This window comes from Pholcus phalangioides, unplaced genomic scaffold, assembly GCF_987345545.1.
Source record: "Pholcus phalangioides strain wild (caught in Gottingen) unplaced genomic scaffold, Ppha-v1.0 ptg000015l_1, whole genome shotgun sequence".
NCBI classification, from domain to species: domain Eukaryota; kingdom Metazoa; phylum Arthropoda; class Arachnida; order Araneae; family Pholcidae; genus Pholcus; species Pholcus phalangioides.
The window spans coordinates 52293020-52318102 of NW_028301608.1; the positions used below are offsets into that span (position 1 = coordinate 52293020).

Below are 25083 nucleotides of genomic sequence, written 5' to 3' on the forward strand. Positions count from 1 at the left end.
TCAACAACCATATTTGGGGCCATATGAAGTGATTGAACGATCTCCAAAAGTATATACAGTGAACATGAAAGGCAAACTAACGAAAATCTCAATAGACAGATTGAAACCAGCATTTTTGCTTGATTGCACTTTTAATGAGCAATCACCGTTCACTGAACCGAAACAGCCTTATGTAACTCGATCAGGGCGTACGGTTCGTATAAGAATTCCTTGATATTATTCTTATTTGCATATTTTTTCAAATGAATAACATTATTTTTGTTTTTTGCAACATTTTTTGACAATTGGTATTATGTTTTGCAAAAAATTTTCATTTTTCAATGTTCTTATATGTATATTATATATGTCTATCATCTATTCTAGTAATCGTTTTTGCATATACATACATTTACAAATTTTTGATCATTTGTAATTTATTTTTTTTGCTCGACTATTAATTTGTGCATAAGGTATTTTCGTATTGCGTATTTTTTAAATTTTTCGAACAAAATTTTTTTTTTGCACATGTCAATGCCATATTAGTTGCCGTAACTATATTGTCAAATCGTCGTAACTATACTGTCATATCGTCGTAACTATACTGTCATATCGTCGTAACTATACTATCATATTTTGTACATTGTGCCATATGCCGTCCTTCAGACTCGTGGGGGAGTACTGTGGCGCTACTTGTCTTGTACAATTTTTATATTTTTATTATATTTTTTATGCCACTCACTAGCTAGGCATTATCTAGTGTGTTCTTGTATTGGAGTTCAGTCTGGCTCCAACTGTCGACCGAACATGTCCTAAAAGTCTCTCTCTCTTCTATTAAATAACTAAAAAAAGAAAGGAGTCATGACTGTATGTTTTCCGAAATAACAACCAGACACATCCACCAGCACTAGCATCACCATATGTTATTAATATTAAAAAAGGTTTGAGGACAACACAAAATTTTTAGAATTCATCTCAGCATGGGGTGCGGTAGCCCAGGTTAATAAGATACTCATCTGAAGTATCAAAGGATGTTTAGAGGTGTCGTGAGTTCGATACCTGGTTCATCCTTGTGAAAAACTTTTCTGACACAGGTACCACAGAAACGGCAGAATGACCATAGAAAAAGATTGCTACCACAGGGAGGTCCCACATCAAGGGGTTAGCGCACCAACCTCTTGATGAGTAGGGGAAAAAAAAAACTGCCGTTCGGAATCGACAATAAATTGTAGGTGTCTGTCTAATTAGCCCTCATGTACAGAAAATGACCATAGTGCGACAAAAATGATAAAATTATCACAGCATGTCTGAAAAGAGATGAAATGAAAAGAGAGGTCACCAGAAAGTCCCAGAAAAGTCAAGGAAAAAAAGATAAATTTGGATAATTTTTCTCGAATAAATTATACATGGTTACTAAATAATTTGACTACCGCCTAATTTTTTTTTTGATTCATTGAGCCTTGCATTACTGGCATACTAATAATAAATTGAAGACTAGAATTAAAAAAGACTGCAAGTGCCAAAATGTAAATTTCGAGGGAAATCAATGTTAAGGTAAAACAGATGCACTGGAAGATACATTGAGCGCTACCCAGTGGGAACTAGAACAAACTATCCAATTGTCAGGGAACTTTCAACCTTATTTCATTACATTGGCGATGGAGCTTATGATTTTTTTGTTGAAAAAATGGCACTCTTAAAGCCTTTTTATGTATAATTCCAGCCTTCAATTGTCTAAATAAAGGGTGCTCAATCTTTAGGACAGGGCATTTCATTAAGCAATCTGGAACTGGTTACTCAAGTGATCTGTCCTGTCAAGTGAAGAAGTCCTGTTTTAGAAATTGAAAAAATAATTGAACAATCCAACATTTTTTTAACCAATAAATGTGGGAAAGGCCTGTTTACCATATTACATCACATTTGGCTAAACAGAATGTATAGACACTGTACTTTCGAACAGGATTTTTTGCAGATACATTCGATCATTGTTATCAGAAACCCCAAGTCCCAGTATGATCATATCAAGCCTCGTGGACTGTAGTAATAAAAAATATGGGCGGAACATATCCAGTATAAAATACTAGAATTTTTTTTTATGTGGTCTCACCTGGAAGCAATCAACACCAACACCTTTGAAGATAAGAGTGATGACCAATGCTGCTGATCTTTTCACTTCAATGTCTGCTTTAGTCTTTAGAAGAGATGTGACACAGAACAGAATCTGAAAAAACAAAGTTATTTTTTTCATACCATTGTAATTTCCTGCAAATTTCGCCACTTTCAGAAAAGTCACGCTACAATCTGCATGTGCAAATTTCATTCACCACTGCAAAATACGCTCAATTTTATGAACTCAAACGGACTTCAATGCTTTATAAAATTGATGATTTGTAGAAAGGAAAGGCATTCAAAGAAATTGTACATTAGAAACCTGTTTGTTCATAAATTGCATACATTTTCATTAATGCTACTTGTATATCTATGCCATATTTTGGAAACCTTACCATTGTTAATTCTCCCTACACATACTATGAGAAAGATTTTAAATTAACACTAGAAATTCGGATCTAGTTTTCACCAAGTTAAATGAAAAAATTATGTTTAAAAATAACACTTAGCTATTTTGATAATTACCTCTTGCAACCAAGGGCCAATGGCAAACTTCATGTGCTTACAGACTTCAGCAAGGTTTGACAGGCTCGATGCAGAAATCTGTGCATCTTCATGACAGGAACCGGCTAGGTATGCAGCTATCAACTTATCTCTATACTTGGGTGACAGTTCACCTGAAGGAAATGAGCGAAATATTTAAAGCAGGAAGGAATTTACAGAAGCCTCTCACACATTCAGATATTTTGCACCCTTCATTACTGCTGCTGTTAAAAAAATTGAACTAACACCAGGCTCTAAATAAAGTCATTGGTTATATTAGTGATGGGCAAAGTACGACCCGCAAAAGGTGTTCTGGTAGAAAATTATCAATACACACAACATAGTAAATGCCTAGGCTGCCCATATATCCTTCATAAAAATACAGGAAACAGAAAATTGGGATCCATATGGGATATCACAAATTATCACCGAAAAAATTGGCATGGCTTGCATTTGAATGCAAGTTGTTAATTATAGCAAAAAAATTTCAAAAGTAAAATTGCCAGCTATCACAAAAATTTCTAAAAAAATCACCACTGGCAGGAAGTAGGGACCTTCCAAAAGACAACAATGGGTGAAAATATTTTATTCACCATACAAAATGCACATGTTTAACAAATATATGAGATGAAAATGTTTATTTGAACTATAATTACAGTATTTTAATGTGTATAAGGAACTCCCCTGATTTTTTAGGCTTAAAATTAAAAAAAAAAATGTAAAGATATATCTATAATACTATCCATGCATAAAGAAAGTCCTCCTACTTTTGGGAACCAATTTTTGGCCAAAACGGGATCCTTATACATATTAAAATACAGTAATTATGATTTAAAAAAAATTCTTGATTTTAAAAGTTCAAGTACGCTGGAAATTTCATAAAAAAAAATTGGGATGTCTGAAATTACAGGTCATACGGTCACACTATCCATAGAAGTTTCTGCCCTGCAAAATACAGAAATACTACATATCTGGCCTGTGGACTGAAAAGTTTTCATACCTCCCACTTTTATAAGTATCTCCTTACAAGCAATATAATGGGGGGGGGGGGTTACGGTACCATAATGGAAAAAGAAACGAAAGAATTTTTATGCATAAGAATGACATACAATTAACAACACTAACCAAGGTGATGGCAGATCTTCAACAAGCTCTCTCCAATTTTGAGAGTTTGATCCCATTTCATGCCTTTGAAATTGAGAAATTCAGACAACAAGACATGCAGAACCTCGTCTGTAAATATGCTACCTAATGACGAAAGGCCCCGAATAGCTGGTAAGTATATATACGAATCGTCATCTTCCAAATTTTTCTAAAGAACCAAGAAAATAAAATAATGAAGGACTCACTTGAAAAGTTACTTGATATGCATGGATAACCAAATGAAATTCAATAAATAACTACTCATAAATAAAATTACTGAAAGAATGAAATTTTGACATTGCAAAACATGTCATTTTGAACTTTGGAATAAATTTTGCTCGTCATTCCTTTGAATGGTTTATTTTTGAATCTGAGTGATAACTGAATTTATCTTATAACGCATGCCACCAAGGTGCAAATGCGTGAAGTGATCTTGAGATTTCTTGCTGAGAAACCCTGCTGTCTTCACTTCCACTCGCTACTTTGTGGCAGAATGAACAGGCGCACAACCATCTCAAACTATGTGTAGTAGGCCCTATATAGATTTATTCTGAATAAATTTTAGCATATTTCTTAGACATTGCCCATTTTCCCATCATTCTATGGATTATCTCATACAAGCACTGAATATACCTATATGTATTATTCATATGTGGTATTTTACTGTTGATTGAAATCAGTAGGGTCTTCAAATTGAACCATATTTTTGATATCTGAGGCAGGAAGTCTTCACATGCTTTTCTAAGACAGCTTTTAAAAACCGTATGCACTGTGGTTTGTCACTCAGTTCTGAAATATTATTGCGCTGCAATGCTCTTTAAAAGGCAAATCTGTGACATATATGACCATCTAGTAGAAACTATGATTTCATTTCTGAGTAGGTTGGTTTTACTAACTGAATAGTACTCAGTAAAGGTCAATTTGTACACATAAGTTAGTGACTGTCTCTGCTCCAAGAGATCCGTCTCATCTCTTTGAAACACATTAGGATAAAATTCTTAACTGGGCTTGACAAGTGTGAATGAAGAAGGTTTTTTTGAACAAAGACAAGAAGGATCTCTCCAAGCAGAGAAGAGCGGTGACTGTTGTGTGTGAATAAATAGACTTTTAAAGGTTTAATGCTGTGATTCTCAACCTCTGAAGAATGAAATAACCAAAAAAAAAAGGGAATAATAACAATAAAAAAGTTAATTATTGAAGGTAAATATACAATAGAACCTCCCATAATGAACACATCCCATTTAAATTTATTCCCACTTTAATGCATTTTACAACTTATTAATGAGCTCCCTGTCAGCAGAGGAAATTTTTTGTTCAAAAGTGTTTGTTACCGAGAGGCTACACTACAGTGATATACATAAGCAAGAAACATTTATCAGTTATTTGAGTTCAACAACAAATACAAGGCCACAACAGGCAAAATGCTTAACAAGGTGGCTGTGTAAAAGATGCCCATAACACAAATATGGATGTCATATATTTCTAAAATACAGCAATCCAATTAAAAATGCAATTACAAAAACTATAAACAATATATATGCATGAAACAAATTAGTAGATTTAAATTAGAGGATTTTTTGAATTGGTCTCCAGCAAAGCTTTCCATAAGAAGGCAATAAGTAATAAATTCAAACTCTTGAGTTTTTTTCCCATATGTTTTGGTAAAACATATTTTGTCTTCTTCAATAAATCCAATTTATCAAAGTTAAGAAATTGTGGGATAGTCATTGGAAATGGGAAAGTACATATATACTAAAAGGTTGAGAAACACTGCTCGTAGCGATAACTTTGCCTGAGAAATAAAGGGACATAACATATCACTAGGGAATAAATAAATTTATGTTCCAAGATTATTTCTGTCACTCACGGGTGTCATTTTTGAGGAAAAAAAAAAAGGAGCTATTGTGCTCTACGGTGCTTTCTGAAAACAGCACTAATGAGTGGCGGAAATTATTATAGAATACAGATTTTCCATCATTTGTTAGTGAGATATATATATATATTTTTTCAATTTGAGAAAATTTACATCAACAGGGCTAACCAGTAAGAAATTAATTAAAACTGAAACTGCAAAGATTCTAAGAAATCACCATACAAAAAGGGTTCACAAAAATGCAGCAATAAACATTTACAAATGATACAAAATTCACATATAGAAGACTGTTTTGTACCTTGAATATTTCAAGAAGTTCTGCCTTGTGAGATAAAGTTTCCGCATCCCTTCTTTCGATAAGTTGGCACAGCGTGATAAGGCTGTGGCCTTTTGTTGGAATGTCACTATCATACACGTCTTTCAATGCAAGCTCATATGTGGTCTGTTCTTCCTTACTATCAGAAGAAACAGAAAGATTACTCTCACGTAGCTTTTCTGTCACAAGTTTGATGTCATTAGTCACTTTGGTACATTCTTGAGATTTCTGTTTAGACAACATTTTTTCTTGATTCATGCTTTCAGAGTTTTCAGTATTGATAGATGTTCTTGATTTGACGGTGACAGGAATGTCTTGCTTTTTGATCACTGCTCCGCGAGTTCTTATAGCTGCACTTATATCCGATGCTATGTTATTAATGACATTGTCTTTCTGTTTTTCTATTAGCAGATCAAGAGCTGGAAGACATTTCTTCAAAGCGGTCCAGTGATGGGATGTTAACTTTGGAGAAAGAAACAAATTTTTCAAAATGCAAATGACATCATAAAAATAATACTAACATAATGAGAAACAAAACAATAAACAAGTTAAAATATTGCTGTGCAATTCAGTGGGCTGTCTTTATTAATATACGTGCCTATTCAACACCATTAAGTGGTTCTTGGTTAGACTATTCTGGGGAGTCGTAGATACATCCCCACTAGGGCAAAGGAGCTGCAGAAGGCAAAAGTTTCAGAACCACTGATGTAGTATAAAATAAATGATTATGTATGATTATCATTTATTAATATAAATAGATGATTATGCAACTTTCAAAAAATAATTTTCACACTTCAGTAATTATCACAGTCAATGCTAATTTTTATGAATTTGAATGGACTTGAATAAAATCAAAAGTTTGTAAATCGGAAAGATGTTCTTCGAAATGGCATAGTGTTCAAGACTAGTTAGTGACATCATGTAGGTTTGTGTGACGATTGTACAAAAAGACAATGACTGTTACAACACATTCTAATTTATCTGTAATTGCTAAAATATTGTTGTATAATTAATTTTAGAACATTTAATTTTTTTAAGCCATTAATTATAAGTAAATTCAACACCTCAATTTCAATCATTAGGACTATAATATATGTTTATCACCGTGCTTGACAAATCAAAAAACATATTTAGGTGCCAGTGAAATTTTCCAGAAGCCAAGCATGATTTTGCTTCATGAAAAACCAGTAAACCAGTGCTGTATAATGTTTTTTGACTTTTCCCAAGACGTAAATGATTTGTTTTGATGTTGAAAGACTGCAATGAAATCGGAAAATTTTGTCTCATCTTTACATTCCAATCTAACAATCTAATGCACAAAATTTTAGGCGCCAATATCAATATTCAAACTGCCATGGCAACCTGAGATTTGTCAAGTCCTGGTTTATTTACCATAGCCTAAACACTCCAGCACAAGTTATAAATTTTTTTCTCTACAATTGAATGTTTAAGTACAGTGTCTGATGTATGCCAAGTGAATCAAAACAATTACAAGAGTAATTATTCAGTTTCATCATTTCCTTGTGATAAAATAACCATGAAGTTAACACACACACACACACACAGCATGAATAAACTAACAAGATGATTAATGCAGTCACAATCCATGATTTTTTGCATGAGAAGAGAACGCACAAATAAATATTTTCTCTCTGCCGATACAAATTTTAGAAAAATAAACTTTGCCATTTTTATTATCTGTAGTTAGTCTATTTCGACCCAATTAAAGAACATTTAAATGTGTAACTTATACATTAAATATAAATAATATATAGAATAGGTTTTATTGAAAACTAGCTATAATACTCAGTGCTGATCAAGTTTTCTGTATATACTGGATGCATTGATAGTGACAAATTATTGTAGAGGAGTAAATATCTCTTAAAGGCATTGTTTGGAAATCACGGTAACTAAAAATAAATATGCTGAAAGTCATTGTGAAGGCCCACGAACCATTGTTGCCTGATGGTTTTTCTGCCAATTTCAAGCATTTACTCAGCTCTGGGGAACTTTTAAGGTAACCTATCATTCAAGTCAGGTCCTGTTGGGTATATATACAAAATTTGGCAACGATCAGTTCCAAATTGTGGATTTGTATAGAGAACATACACACAGAGACAGAAAATTAATTTTACATACATAGATCCGAGCTATAAGATGCCTTCTGTCATTGAGCACTCTCAAATGATTCAGAGAACAATAAACTTAAGATGTTTACCACTGAAGTGTTCTAAATTTATTTTTCTAATCGACACTCTACAAAAAAAATTTAAAAAAAAAAATTGATGGAAGTTGCACATAGAGAAAAACACAATTTAAAAAAATGATACTTACCTCATTCTTGTACCCAATTAGTGTACTTAAAATTATCAGAAAATTCATGATTGATTCATCACTGAAAATCTTGTTTTTGCAGTGAACAGCACATTCTAGGGAACTCTGAAAATTAGAAAAAAAAAAAACAAACTACAGGTTGAACTTTGTTCATGTTTTTCAACTCTGTAATGATACATTGTGTGAGAGAAAAAAAGTCAGTTTTAAAGACAAAGTCTCTTACTCTAATAACTTCAATGGCTTCCAGGACATTTCTAAATAAATCCTCCCCAATAACTTCAGATAAATTCTCAAGCAGGTTAACTGTTATCAAACATTGAACAAAAATTTTGGCTTCATCATCATTTTGCTCATTGCTCTGCTGCACAGCAGTCTAAATGAAAATAAAAGCTGACATCAATCCAAAGTTTATAATGCCAGAACAAATTTGAGACACATGCTTGAACAACAAATACATAAATGAAATACAGGTTAGACATAAATTAGTTGGGCAAAAAGAATGGTTTATTATGCTAAGTTATACTCGCACAGCTAAACCATAAGAGTACACATGATTATACAACAGTGAAACATGCAAAGTTTAAATTTTCTGCAAATGTTCAGTGTGGCTGCTCTTCAATACTTTACGAATGTAAAATTGGTAAATTAGTTCCTACCATACATTTGTGAGCATGTTAGTGTCACCCATATACTAAAATCTAGTGGTTAAAGGTCTGGGGTGATCTTAGTGGCCATAGAATGATACCTTCAGAAGGGGTTTCGTTGAAGACCAGGTTTACAGTCTGTTGCTTCCGACATCCATTCTTTAATTGAAATTACAAATCACCACTGAACTTGGTTTGATTGACGTGAACAAGTTTTCACAAACATGAATTACATAAAAACCGATTTACAGATGGGACATTTGCAGAATAATGAAGAGTAACCACATCAAATATCAGAGGAGGTAAATTTTATGTGTTTCACTATCTTATAATCATGTGTTCTCTCAGGTTTGGTTGTACGAGTACAATTAAACATAATAAACCATTCTTTTTGCCTAAACAATTTACGTCCACCTTGTATTTAGGTCTTAAAGAAAGATATAGTAGGACTCCCTTGGTTTATCCAACCCTTGATTAACTAAGTTTTGGGTTATGGGAGATACTTTTCATGAACTCATTTCATACATTGTGTTAAATTTAGGTGCAGTAAAGCAAAGTGCAAAACACCTGACATCCTGACAAACATGTTCACAGATAGTATGGAAAAGAGCTCTACTGGTTGTGAGGATCAGATGAAATTTCTTTAAAATGGGTGATATCATCTCTTGAGAAAGGCACTGAAACAGATCAGGAGGACTGTAGAAGCTACAGATACAACATGAGATCTTGTGGGTTGGCTTAATCAGGGGAAGCGATAAGAATTCATTTTTTTCCATGGAGGTCGATAAGGAAAATAAATTTAGAATGCTCTTGAGTGACAAACATCTCAAGTTTATTGTTTGCGAGCACTATGGTGTTCCCTAAGAATTGCTTAATGATGGAAAACATCGAAAGAATATTTTTCAAAGTACAGTGTTTTAATACTTGAAATGTTGTAAACCTTACAGTACTTTGTGTAACTTCACTATATTCATTAGATCATTTTATTGCACTATACAGAAATTAAAAACAACTTTTGTGTAAATGTAACTTCTACCATTTATGGCTTTATTATTTATTTCATTTAACGCTGCCAAAATTGTATATAAAAATAATATTAGTCTCTGACTATTGCATTCATTATCATATCATATATGAAACATCAGTAACAAGCTTGTGAAGTAGCATATAAATAAAAGCAATGGAGGGAAAGAATGATGAATGAATTAATTTTCTAAAAACTTAAGCAACTATAAAATACCTTGAGAAGGTGCAGAAAAAATGGAACCCGCAATCTAATTTCTGACAACTCTTCTAGAAGTTTGATGACAGCTTGGCATCTTAAATCAATACTCTCAACTGAATCATCACTATCATCTTGGCTGTAAAATTAGAAAATCGAAAATAACACTTACATATGCCTCATGTACTTACAAATAGAAGCAAAGAAAATATTCAGGGTTTATAGAAATAAATAATGTCAACAGCAGACAACCACATGATTGGATAAAAAGATAGATTAGACATAGTTGGTTTAACTGTATCAACAAATCTTTAACGGAATTTATTTCGAATATATGTCTTACATCTCTCGCTTTGTGTATCTGATTATTTCCATTCCACCACTGTCCCCATAAACACATTCGATACTTGTGGCTAAAGGTGCATCTTCCAATGGATAGTCATCAAAAGCAGACATTTTTAGAAGTAGAACAGCCTTGTCCTTGCTACAGCTTTTCAAGATCACCTTCAAAATATCTTGCACCATAGACCTGATGACAAATGAATATGTTAGGGGAGGGAACATTTATTAACCCTTTACCTACTAACAAGACATGTGCGGAAAAAAAATAATCCAAATGCTGAATTTGCTTTATTTGCAGCCTATTTTGTTCATTTTCACAGAAAGCTGAGGTCTTTTTTTTAAATTCGTAGTCAAAGGGTTAAAACACACACAATCATATACAGTAGTTTCACTCTATAAAATCATATGAAAGAGGCTCTAAATCAGAAGTGCACAACCATGGGCGCAGATACATTGGTCATGGGAAGAGCAATGCCCCTTCTCCAACATCAAACATGTGCATAGGTGACCAAATATATATGTATGTATTGACATCAGCATGATCATGTGCTCCTTCCTTCAAGTCTATCTCAGTTCATGTGCACGACTTGCAGCCTGTAGTGTATATAAGTATCAATCATTCAAAATATCAATCCACACATGATGAGTTTACTGGCTCATGGCCTGCACATTTTAAAAAGTCTCTCTATACAGAGAAGGCTAACGTATCCAACACGATACTTAAATATACATATATATATATCTCCCTCTAAAAAAATAGACTACTAACTTAATTAGTTACTGAGTTAACACTGATTTAAGTTTAGTTATCTAAGAGCTATTATGGAAGATAGATGACAATACTATTGGAGAATGTACATGTATAATTCAGTAGAGGCAGTTTGTGACCCATGATCACTAGCCAACTTATGTATGGTCCACAGACTAAGCTAATGTCCCTGTGCGAATAACTGTTCATGAGCTTCTTGATGGAATTGAAAAACAAAGTTCCATAAATATTTACAAACATGATTCAGTTTTTAAGAATGTGATACAAGATAGAAACATACCTTAGAAACGATATCCCACTTTGCAGCTTTACATACATAACAAACAATAAATGATAGAAAAGCAGCAGTATTTTTATTTGCTCTTCTTGTAATATGGGGCAATAAACTACAAAAACCTGAAATTTGAAAAAAAAAATCCAAAATTAAAATTTAAAAAAAAATTATGGTTATAAATCCATATCAACATTTAATTCAACATGTTATGTTGGAAATTTAATAAAAACTTTAGCAGGATAACTATTGAACAACATATTTAGATACAACTACACATATAGGAAATCATTTTATAAGTTTGTTATAAGTTGGAGTTTGCTAAAGATGTAATTTTTAAAAGTATATAGTATAAATAAGCTGTAGTATAATGAGCTTTATAGTATAAATAAACCAAATTAGTCTGTATAAGTAAATCAATTTTTAAACTGCAATACATTGAACTGAATAGAAATAAATAAATTCTTACTTTATAGACATCTTCTATACATAAAGTTAACTCATCTTCATCAACAATTTTCTCTCCATCGAAAACCAATGAGTGCTCTAAAATTAAATAACTTCATACTGAAATAATTTTTTTACAATTTGTTTATATTTGTTCAATTGAACTACAATGTTTATCAACATACAAAGAGCATAGCTAACACCTCACACTGCAAAATTTCTGGCAAATCGTTGATCCTAAGCACATACTTCCAATTAGAAAAGGTATCCAAATAATGTGTGAACCTCAAATACACCATTTATATTGCAAAGGGTTGTTTTGTTATTAAAATAAAAAAAAATAACTTTTTATATGGACACCGTCTTAAAAAATCCCAATTAAAAATCTGTTGCCCTGTCTCTCCTGATGCCAACAAAACAAAATTCCATGTTTCTAAGTGCAATATTTGCTGAAATATTTGAATTAAAAAATTGAAGAAAAGTTGGGAAAAACAACATAAATGAAGGGGGAGGGGAATTTTTTTTCTGTTAGTTTGTTTTTCCCAACTCTTCTCTGATTCTTAATTCAAATATCTCAATGAACATTGCATTAGAAACATGGAATTTTTTTGTTGGCTTCAAGAGAGACAGAGCAACAACTTTCTAATTGGGTTTTTGAGGACAGGGTGTCAGTATAAAAATATAATTTTTACATTTTAATTAACTTTATGACCATTTGCAACATGGGGAATGATGTATCTGAGGTCCACACGTTATTTAGATAGTTTTTTTAAATTTGAAGTGTGACTCTAGGATCAGTGGTTTGTCATTAATTTGTGGTGTGAGGTGTTAGCTATGAATCTTGTACACAGAGGTACATAAGCACAATTCAAAATAATTACTTTTTCAAACACGAGTTTACCTGATAAGCATTTATTGAAAGCTTTGAAAACAATGGATGTTACACATGTATCTCTGGTCTGTGAATCAAGCTCAGAAAATTGCAAAATTATCGAACAAGCCACATTTGTGAATACATGCTTTGAAGAGGTGTCTTTTTCATGCACAATATCCAGAACCTATGAAAACACACACAAATTACAGAAAAAAATTTTAATCTGTCTTCCTTAAGATGCAACTTTTATCCTTGATGTAAAAACTAACTACAGCAGAGTTTTCATTTTGATGCACATTCAAATATTTTGCATCTTTCATTAGAAGTGCTGTTAAAACTAAAACTAACATTCAAACTTAAATGGAGTTAACTATTCTGGGCAGGCATTTACACATGTGTATATATAACGATAAAATATACTTGAACATACAATTAATTCTCCCTAGGGAGCCATAGGAAATTTATAATAAAAAATTATTTTTGCTTTGTACTTGAAACATGTTCAAGCCACTTACTTTTGAGGAAAATTTGCCTCGCACATGTATTATGTAGCAAAATATAACTTACAGACATGGCACAAGATACTATTTGAGAGGACCCAATAAACAATAGCATACATTCAAGACCAAAGGTACTCAAGAATAAATCTCTTGATCTCAGGTTTACAGAAGTATAAATTAGGATTAAAATGTGCATTACCAGAAAGTTAAATATTAAAATTTGTTTTCCCCTTAATTCAGGTTTTGATATATCAAACTGATCATCCATGGCAAGAAATCAACCTGGTTTGTGCATATTTTTAATGGCAGAAACTAATTTCTCAATTGCCCTGCTTACCTGACACAGCATTTACAGCAATTGAGTTTTCAAATAGTTAGTTCAGTTATATGTATAGTTCAGGGTTCCGTGTTGCAACAATGTCAAATATACTCAAATAGGTGATGAAACAAGTGATGTTTTGACACGATACCTTAGTTCAGAGTTTGACAAATCAGTAAAAAAATTAAGCTCCAGTCAAATTTCTCAGGAGCCAAGCTCATTTTTTTTGTGAGACAAAACAGTCCAAAACAATGTTTTCTTCAACTATTTCCTCTGAGCCTAGGTAGCTTCTTAACATCTGAGTAGACAGGCTGACTGTTAATTCAAAAATTTTGTCATCATCATACTCCAATTTAACAATGACACACATAGAAACTTTTATATGACAATTCAAATTTTTTTAGGTGACATGGCAACCTGGAACCTAGCATTTGTCAAGCTCTGGTAAAGTTAAATTCAAAAACATTCAATTAGAAATTCATAGACATTTAAATGTTCTAAGGGCTGGGGAAAATACCTGTTCCAAAATTCCGGTTACATACTTCTGTCTGGAAATGTGCTTGACAGGGTTTTCTGTAATCAGTCTGGAAACTGCTTCAATTCTATGTCTTGTCAATGATCCTGCTTCCACATCAACATCTTGAATTTAAAAAAAAAGAAGAAAATAATTTTTTCTCATACGTAGATTTGCACGGATATTCATCGACTCAAAGACGTTTTCATTTATGAAAGAACTGAGTGCAGTACAATTTTTTTTTAATCATACAAGAAAAATTTGATCATTTTTGGCACAACACTGCCATTTTCTGCACACGAGGGCTAATTAGGCAAGGACCTAAAATTTTATGCCAAATCCAAATGGTAGTGTAAAAAATGTTTGCTCTTTTTACTGGCTGGGAGGTTGGTGCGATAACCCTTTTGTGAGGGATTATCTGAAGTAACAATCTTTTTCTATGGTCATGTTGGAGCTGTTTCTGTGTTGTACCTCCATATCAGGAAACTTTCTAACAAGGAAAAATTGGGCATCAAACTTGTTGCAACTTTAAACATTGACACTTTAGGCAAGTATCTTATGAACCAGGGTTACCGCGCCCAAGAAAAAAAATTTACAGTTTCAATTAAAAATTTATATCTTTTGTGCACAGAATAAAGATAGAAAATTAAATGAAATGTTCAAGCTTACCGCACATTTTATCTAGAGTAACTTCAATGAAAGTTTTAACCCCTTTTTTTTCAAGTAGTTTGTCAGCCAACATTTCAATACATATTTTCTTCAGCCAAGCTGGAACTTTGGGATTCGTATCCTTATCATTGAGGCACTGTTGAGATGAATTTAAAATTTTGAGAATCCAAACAAGTCAGGAAAAAAATTATCTGTTAAAATACAGTCAAACCTTGTTATTATAAACTTCCATGGAATGGAAATTTGGTTTGTTGTATCCAATCTAATAAGAAAACATTCAATGGGCTGCAGAGACGTATACAGGAAGATAGAGCCCCCCCCCCCCACCACTAAAAGAATAAAATATTTTTGTAAAATAATTAAATTATCAAAAGCAAATCAGGGGTGCTTAATCTTATATCAGGGGTGCACGATCTTCTCAGTTCAAGGGCCAGGTACACAATATAAATGTTACGGTAAATGCGATAAATTGGTTATTATATATAACAACCAGTTACTATGCATACTTACCTGTCGCCTTAATAAGTTTGATAAATTTGTCACTTTTACAGGCAAATATGCATAATACCCAAGTGTTGTTGGTAAATTTGATAAATACTTAAAATTTATTGCCTTTATCTGTGATTATGCATAACACCCTAGTGTAATTGGTGAATTTGATAAATATGAAACAAATTCCAAATTAGTCTAGTATGTGTGATGAATAAAGTCGTATCCGGATATTGTGATACATATTTTCTGATTGTACCCCAAAAAATGATACATGTATGAATTATTATGTGTAGTATATCATATAGTACGCTTGGATACTATGGATAATCACCAGTAAAAATAAAAATTTAGGAAAATTTATCAAACTTAATAAAATGCTCACCATTTATTGCAACCAGTTATTGTGTATAGTAACCAGATTTATCACATTTACAGTAACAAAGATACTGCTTGCAGGCCAGAAACTAGTGTACCTATAATGTGGATAGGCATTATTCTTAATGAATTGATACTATTCTTCACTTTCAGCAGGCCGATACAAACTCCTTTGGATGACTTTATTTGGCCTGCAGGCCAGAGGTTGCACACACCTGCTTCATATGCTTAGTTTTTTTAAAGGTCTGAGATTTCCTGTGGCTTCCCCCAAACCCTCTGTGTCCCCCTCTTGCATACACTACTGATGAGATGGGACCAAAAATTTTATTCATTATATTCATAGGTTTGCTATAGCAAGGTTCGACACATGGATTTAAAGCCCTCCTAAGAGCCAAAAAATGTGGGAAAAGTTGGCCTTTACCATAAAATATGGAATGATTCAATGAACCCAACAAGTTGCCCCTCCTGATACACAGTGCACTGTACATGTATGTGGCAATTCTACTCACACTGGAAAAATAAAATCACTTGAAAATATACTAAAAATTGGGAAAAAGACTTACCCTAGAGTTCTGCAGCATCAGTAGTTCCCACATCATTGCTGAGGAATTGAGCTCTTGCATAAATATTTTCAATACAGAGCTAAAGTATTCCCGATCTTCTTTCATCTGACATATGAATTCTTTATCAGTCAATTTGTTGTACACTAATGAAGAAAGGAAAAAAAAAGAAGATCTTTAAAGATTTGAGAAAAAAAATCAAGATTTAAACCTTCCAATTTCTCACCAAAAAGAAAAGGAAAAAAAAAAGACTCTTTTTCCTGAAACTGAAGCGGTACCACATGAAGATGAAGAAGACAAGTTCATTAAGCAACAATAGTGCAAAGGGTTCGTAAGTTCAAAACGGCAATGGATTGTTTTGATGACATTGACTGTACGTTGTTAGACGTAGAAAAATTTGTAGAGGAAGTCTTATTAAAAAAATCTAACAAACTAACTGAAATGAAGAAGAAAAAGCCGTTATAATATTCTTTTAGAAAACATCACAGAGAATCCCATTTTACTTCTGCCACACAAAGCAGATAAAAACGAGAGGCCTGAAAAACAAAAGTCCATGATTTGTGTTATTCACAGATTTTCCATATTCGTGGTGACCCCCGGAACGTAAGCCCCACAAATACGAGGGGCAATTGTAATGTTCACTATGACTAGTAAAAATCCCTAGTCATGAAATTTTTAGTTCCTTTGTTTATTTACATACTTATAATGCGTTCTTTCACAAAAATAAATGCATTTTTTAAATTTATATAATCTGTATTTATATATATTAACTAGCTAATTAATTCGATACTAATTGTATCAAAATTTTAGTTACAGGAATTTCACAAATTTGAACTTTAAAAATTAGCATATCTAGGAAACACGAGACCTTTCATGTTAGAATAAAGGCCACACCTGCTGGAAGGTTAGCTAAGTTGCTTTTTGTGTCCACAATCAGGTAAAAAAAATCCATATTCCCTAAAATCAGTGCAAACATTGAGGGATACATTTCAAATCTTTTCATAACACCTTGGTTTCGAAGGTATAAAACAACTTTTATATAGAGTTGAAATTAATTTAAACAATTTTTTTAAGGCTGGAAATGTACTTCAAGAATGAAATTGTTATCAGTCTACAAAAATGGCATGTGTCACACCAAGCCTTAGAATAATGTTTCTAAAGATCATAAAGATCATGGTAAACTTTTTATCTGCAACAACTTTCCCAGCTAATATTGAAGCCTCTCAAAAATCACCGTAGTTCAGTACATATACTCTGGTCTGATAGACCAAACAATTCTTTCTTGATTAGAATTTAATAATCGCAATCAATTCAGCTATTTTCCAGAATTACGCTTGAATTTGAGAAATGTGTATTTTTCACAAAAAATCATGTAACTCAAAAGGGAAATTTTGCTTGACGAGGTTACTATCAAGGTTGAAACTTTTGCAAGAAGTTTCTTCGTATACTTAAAATTTATTTTAATTGTGCCTGAATGAGGAACAGAATAAGGCACCTAATTATATTTCGCTCTCCCACTGACAAATACGTGGGTACGCCACTGCATATAATAATTATGAAGATTACCCATCAGTCTTTTATTTAACCACCTGAAATCTGTGTAGAGTTCTCTTTTGCACATAGGCAAGGAATCACTAGTTTCTGAAATGCGATTGGAACTTCCACTTGCTTGATCCTAAAAGAAAAAAAAAAAGATTGTTTTATGTAAAAAAATATCCACACAATATGAATTTGTTAAGGTTTACATTTTATAAGGGTACTGTAATGAGTACCCTTAAAAAATGTAAAAAAATACCTCCCGAGTGTAATCTATACATGCAGATTTCGCTACTTAGAGCATTTTTCTCAAGGCTCATATGAAGTTTTGCTGGCACCTAATTCCCCCCCCCCCCCCCAATTTATCCAGCCCTGATACATAACCAAATAAAAAACTGCATGACTGATATTAATTTACCATATACATTTTCTGCTCACAACTACCATTTTCATAAAATGACTGCGTAACCTATCCATAGACATCCACAGCAAAGGTATGGTTCTCTAATTTTTGTCATAGTTTTTTAAAGGTAAATATTTTTGTTAAGAAAAGTGAATGTTTACTTTTTTGATTCTGTTTACAGTCAGTTGGAATGACAGTGGGTAATCATGGTCAATCTGTTGCGATCATTGTTGAAATGGGTTGTCGTTGTTCAGGAGAATGTATAAATTGACGTGGTGACGTCTCTGGATGGGATCGACTCATTTTCGGGTCGGACAGAAAAAAAAAGTTTGTTTCTTTCTTGTATAGCCTATATATTTTATCTGATTATATTCTAGGCACTTCTTATGATTTCCTAGCTTCTCTTACTTGTTCCTGTCTGCTCGAAGCCGACTTGTCCAGTGATATAATGTTATAGCTGAATAATGTTGTCCAGTGATATAATGTTAGAGCTGAATAATGTTGTCCAGTGATATAATGTTATAGCTGAATAATGTTGTCCAGTGATATAATGTTATATCAGGCAATGGTTGCCTGACCTAGGAAGTTGCTATAGAGTTTTATGCTACATTACCGCACACCAACTTTGGTAATACAGTATATTGCAATATAGCAATTTCCAACCAGTGGAGTTGGGTATGAAATGAAGGTGCAATCTATATAAGTGGTCACCCCAGGCTTGGTAGGTAAAGAACTTGTTTCTGATGGTCTTGCCCGGCTTCAAATCTGAGAACTTTGACAGTAACCCTGATAGTGGAAGACGAACATCTTACCACTGCACCACTTTGGCACTACCGTTACCAGATTGTAAGACTATGTGGGAGGCTAGAAGGTGTTCCCCCCTCACTTATTAACAAACATTTCCGTACTTGATGTCATAATCGATTCGCTGTGACGCATATGGAGCTGCTTTTGCAATGTTTTTCTACAATGCCGCTGTGGTGGTCGAGTGGTTATAATGCCGGACTCGTGATGCGAGGATCCGGGTTCGAACCCCACAGTGGTGGTCGGCTGAAGTTGGTTTTCTGTGGTTCCCAACTTCAAGGCGCAAATGCGAGCCGATCTCCCCGTTAAAAAGTCTCGCCACAGAGAGCAACAGTCCTACAACGATAAATCATTCAATCATAACACTTCACTCATAGTTAGTAAAACTGGGGGCAGATGACAGCACTACACATAACAAGCATTACACAGAAACAAACTTTACGTCAGGTTGCACTACACGTACACGCACATTCCCGCATGTACCGATTCGTTGGGGGGGTTTCACGGGGGGAGGGGGGATGCATGTGTGGTCTAGCAGTAGTAGGTAGGGGCTCGGGGATCCATGATGATCTTAAGTCAGCCACCTCGTTGGGCAATTTGCCTGTTGTGGCGTTGTATTTGCATTTGTATTTGTACAATGGAGGCGAAAATTTATGGAAAAAAAAAAATTCCTTTCCTTCAGTTCTTGATCAATTTCTTTCGATTGACTAGATTCAAATTTCTTTTTCTGAGAGACTTTCTTAAAAGATCAATAAAACATTATAATATTAAAAAAAAATCATAAAATTCGTGATCTTCAGGGTGTTTTAAAAATAATCATCCGATTTTAAAAAAATCATAACGAATCTGCTTTTAATCTGTTTTGATCGAATAATGTATAGGTAGAAAGAGGGGAAAATTTGAGTTTCATGCAGTTGCTGACAGGTAGCGCTAATGCTCTTCCTTTGGCCGCCACTTCAGTGTTTGTAAAAATTGTCTTTTCCCACATATGTTTTTATGCCACAGAGTTTTATGCAATATGATCGACATGAAGTACTTGTGTGATTCACCTACATTCTTAGAAGGTTCACACTTGGGTGAACATGTCAAATTTCCCCAACCCGCGATCGGAACAAAATCGCCTAATGATGATTGGTATGACTCTTTTGAGTGGCCTTGATTGTTAACATTTTTTGGTACCGGCTAAGGCAGGGGTTCTCAAACTGTGCCCGCTGTGGAGCAGTGGCCCTGACAAAGGTTTTTCACCCTTCTTCAAAGAGACTCTTTGAAATTTTTTTGCTCTTAAATTTTTTAACTCTTTTGCTCTGGGAGCCACAGATAAGCATTGCTTAGGAAAAGGGGATGATACAAGTGAAAACCCCTGGGCTAAGGACTAGTCTCGTCAAATATGTGTCACAATCTCTGTGAAGATTAAGTCAACTTCCCTACATACCCATATAGGACTGAGTGAGTGATGATGTTATCCTAAGTTATAAACAAGCTGATTGGGTGAGATTGACAATAGTTTCCTGTCAAAAGCTATGTGCAATCAGATTTGTTGAATTGTTTTAAAAATTTAATTGTTATTTAAAGTTGTGAAGTGCTAGAAAGTTATTGTAAATAAATGACCCCCTGGTGCAAAAAATTATTTTTTCCTGGTTTTTTGTTGCTGTCTGCGAACTAGGAGCAGAGAAAAGAATCTAGGGAATGCAACAGCTTTGTTGCAGCTGTCAAAACATCAAAGAAGGGGGAAAAAAATTAAATTTTTAGACAATTTTTGGATTTTTAGATACTTGAAGAGATAAATTTGCCTCCATTACTTTAGTGGTTTTCATTAAATTAAGATAATGCAATATTTTTACCATACTGTCGTCCATCTTTTTGATAGGTGCATAGCAGATCTGGAACAGGGCGGCAAGAAAATCACTTCGATGACTTTTCAGGAATCTCTCCCATATGACGGCATGATGTGATATTTCGCTCAGCACGGACAGGCAGAATATAAGTCTCTGATATTTTAAATACGGAGAGATCTGTTCTTCAATAACCTCGACGGAGAGCAAGGCCTTGATACGAGTCCTCAAAATCGCTCTCATTCCTGACATCAAGTTGGATAGAATACCAAGAACCGTGACGAATTGGAAAACTTTCCTCAGAGTATTTTCTTCATCCACGCTTAGAAGCCCCAGCTGGTTTGATTCTTCTAAAGACGGTGGTGACACATCTATTTGTTGTCCACACTCGTTCTTTAATGCTTGTAAAGTCTCGCCCATGCTTTTCATTAGAACAAGGCAAGTCATAACAAACTTCCAAGATGACTTTTCTATCTTATCGACTGGATGCGTGTGTACATATAGTTTAATAACTTCGAAGAGTTGTTTGTTTTCCGTCTCGATCATGGTGAAAACACAATGTACATTGCTCGTCAAGTCTTCTAAGATGGCATCTTTCTGAGAAATTTGAATTTTTTGGCCTGTAAAATAATATCAAATAACAAATTAAAATATATTGCAATATAGAGGAAATCATTTGTGTTTCTGTCCTTTTTAGCTGGATATAGGGTAAACAGATTTAAAGGTGACAAGATGTCTTCACCAAATATCAGCAGCTTCAGAGGTGGATTAATGGTTTTGCCAACCTTCTCTTTTCAGTCTAATTTCCTTGACCACTCATTCCTCAAATTTGCCACCCTGTGCTGTAGACAGGGACCTCATACATCTATTCAGAGACGAAGAGGAGGAGTGCAATTGGAACAACCCTGCTGCAGATTGATTCAGTTACCCATAAACCCAAATGAAACCAGATTTGTCACAAAGTAGTCAAACTTTAAAGAAGCTGATCAAATTATATTGATCGGCCACAACTATTCCTGATTATGAAGATTAATGTGATTTATTTACCTCTATCATTATTTTTTGTGATAATTAATTTTTTTACACTTGTTTACTGGCAATGTGCATAAATGGACCACACACCTTAACATATATGTATATATATTTTGCTCAAGATGCAATAAAGGGTTAGGTTTCCAGGAGGCACTCAAGCTCCCGGGAACAACGTGTTTACATCACCTAATATGACAGAGTTTGGGTGTATCTTGGTTCCTATCATTATCACCTTGTGCTATAACTGGCTTGGCCCTCACTCATGTAAGTACACCTTCATGTCTCTAAGCCACCCTTTTTGTCACTCCCATGATTACACACTCTCTACATCACTCTTTTAGTCATTCAAATGCTTGCACATTGTTTTGGTCTCATTCACATGCTTGTACACACTCTAGGTTAGTGTGTGTGTGTACCTCAACCTTTTCAAGTCTGCGGCCTGGTTTCATTCATTTTTGTAAGTGGAAGACTCTAGCTAAGATTGCAAGGAGGTGAACACAAGGAGGTGGCAACTTTATGAGGGGAAGTTGAAGCACATGCCACCAACTTATGGGAAAATTTCCTATATTCACAGGAAAGTTTGATAAAATCATTAGCACGTGGAAAATTTTGAAAGCTATTGAAACAAAAGAATTTAATTTTATATTTGTATTTGTTTCTCAAAAGGGAACCATCACCCATTCTTTCTTAGTTAACCTTTATTTATGGTAAAATATTTAACGATTGGATGAAAAAATATATACAGTGAGACCTTGATACAGTCTATGTTCATTATAACAACCCCACGTTATAGTTAGCGACCATTCCATTACAATGACTGGTAGGACAAGTCCCAAATGTTTTCACATAAGAACCATCGAATATGTTTTACTTTTAATATAATGTTGTTTTTGGCGAGACAAAAAGAGGGTCATTATACTGAGTATCGACTGTATAACGATAAAAGGCAAAATATTGGTGAAGAGAGGGGTTATTGTTAAATCGAGAGATACTACCAGGGCAGATACCATCATGGCGGGCGCATGCCCTGGTCCCTGAAAAACTCCAACTTTACACTTTTCTAATTTAAGGGACCCAACAGTTTCTTCTGAGCCTGGAGGGCCTCAACTGACCTTATTCGGCCTCTGGATATCATTACCTTCAGGCAACCAAATTTATAGTGTTGTTAACATTTCTTGAATTGCTATCGTTTGTACCTCAATAAAATGCACTTATAAATGTTATTCACAGCAAAACATTCTGACTGATTAGTTGATGAATACAATTCAGATAGTTGTTTCACCCAATAAAGTAGTTTTTCCGCATTACACTTTTTGTGTACTACGCAGAAAGTAGCTTCATGGCTACTTTAAAACACTTCCAGAGGGTGGATTTTGCAAAATACCAATGCCATTAAACAAATCTTCAAAAGAACAAAAACTAGTGAGGAATTTGGAAATATATTAAAGGGGCAAAGAATATTGATATGGTGGTTTTGAAATATCCTCTAAAAATATCATTAAAGAGGAATTAATTATAGTAAAGGATGTTGTTATGTCGAGAGTAATTTAACATTAGACCAGGGGTTCTTAACCTATGGGTCCCACAAATCTACCACCAACCAAGGGGCTTCTTGAGCCCCTAGTACTACTAAATCATACATGCACCCCGTTCATATTCCTCAGAGGAGCTTCTAACGAATGGGTACACATTGGAATGTATGTTTCTGTGTTGTGAACCTAATGTGAAACTTGTTTCGGTGTAATGCTTGTTATACGGGGCCGCAACTAGATGTTTGGTCAGTCGGAGCAAGTGCACATTTTGCCGTCCCCTTGAAATGTTGAAGGAGAGGTTTGAGAATAAAATTTGCACCCCCCTCTGGTCCACGAGACCCACTTGCTTCCCCCCCCCTAGTTGCTAGCCTGTTGTTATAGTGCTGCCTCCTATTTTTCAGACTATGAGTGAAGTATAATGGTTGAAGATTTTACTGTTGTAGGTTTGTTGCTCTCTGTGGGGAGACTTTTTAACCGGGCGATCGGCTTGCATTCGCACCTCAAAGTTGGGAACCACAAAAAAAACTTCAGCCAACCACCACTGTGGCCATGGCCCCCTCATCCTGGAGCGGGACCCCCCAGGCTGGAATCTTTTCACGGACCCCTTCTGTAGTTAATTTAAAGAGTGAAAAAGCAAAAAAAAAAAGATGAGAACTGTCCAGAGCCCTGTCCTGATATAAAAGGACTTATTACGTCACGGGTTGCACTAATTTCGATATACCGTCAGTCCCATGGGTCGTGATATTGTTGCCGATTTCGGTTCTGGGCTGAAAAGCCCCCCCCCCCCCCCCCGCATTAGACTACTACTATTCCGAACAAGTTATAGAGGGATTTTTCGTTATATCGGGTATCGTTGTAACGAGGTTTCAATGCATATTTAATATTTTAAAAACGTGCTGAAATGACGCGAACAAAAATGTATTCGTAAATACAAGCATGCACACAATCGAAACTGATAAATGAATATAATAGAAAATATATAGTTAGAACTTAACATCGTAAGAGTTTATAGAAACTAGTGTCTTGAGATATTTAAAAATAGATTTCAGTTGGGATTCCATTTTTCCCCACGTGTGATGGAGTTTTTACGGATTCATTTGATATCTATACACAGAATTTCCCTCATGTTTACAAAGAGCTCAAGTAAACAATCAGCCAAGTTATCTCTAAAAGGAGAAAGACAAATGCGACTTCAAACGTTGCAAGACAAAAATTTCTTTTTTAAATATTTCTAGTTATCCTGTATTATTGGAAAAATACTATTCCATTATTTTTTTTAATGAAAAGCTAATTTTCATATTCATCTATCGCGAATTATTTTTCATTATCATTTCTTGGATAAAATCATCCGTATATCGATATCGCGCACTGAGCTATAAGTAAAGTTACTGTTACAGCTCAGTTATATCGTGATACTTGTGCTGCTATCTATTGACAAATCAGAGCAACTGCATACTTCTCTCACAATGTTAATACATGGCAGCAGAAGTTCTACCTTTAGGCAATGGAAATTTTAACGCGCCAATTTCAAACAATGTAGCTTTACAACGGCATTAATTACTGTAATTTCTTACGGTATCCAGATTATTTTACGTGGGAAAATTAATTCCTCCCCTCCCGTTTGTCTTTGTATGGATTTTCAACGAATGCAA

The 25083-nt window shown here is 34.3% G+C and overlaps 1 protein-coding gene across 1 annotated transcript in view; it reads right to left on the minus strand.

The window, feature by feature from the left end:
* Nucleotides 1-24781, minus strand: part of Tango6 (transport and golgi organization 6) — a 29801-nt gene extending 5020 nt beyond the window's left edge. Inside the window, exons 1-17 of the mRNA XM_089243747.1 lie at nt 24427-24781; nt 20877-21487; nt 17859-17967; nt 16296-16438; nt 14866-15001; nt 14200-14321; nt 12891-13047; nt 12012-12088; nt 11552-11667; nt 10504-10689; nt 10179-10299; nt 8518-8667; nt 8295-8399; nt 5943-6422; nt 3754-3940; nt 2611-2762; nt 2084-2197 (exon numbers count right to left, since the gene is read on the minus strand). Coding sequence (XP_089099873.1) covers nt 2084-2197; nt 2611-2762; nt 3754-3940; nt 5943-6422; nt 8295-8399; nt 8518-8667; nt 10179-10299; nt 10504-10689; nt 11552-11667; nt 12012-12088; nt 12891-13047; nt 14200-14321; nt 14866-15001; nt 16296-16438; nt 17859-17967; nt 20877-21413 — 2892 coding nt within the window. The 5' untranslated portion in view covers nt 21414-21487; nt 24427-24781. The remainder of the gene's footprint in view (nt 1-2083; nt 2198-2610; nt 2763-3753; nt 3941-5942; nt 6423-8294; nt 8400-8517; nt 8668-10178; nt 10300-10503; nt 10690-11551; nt 11668-12011; nt 12089-12890; nt 13048-14199; nt 14322-14865; nt 15002-16295; nt 16439-17858; nt 17968-20876; nt 21488-24426) is intronic.
* Nucleotides 24782-25083: the final 302 nt, after the last annotated feature.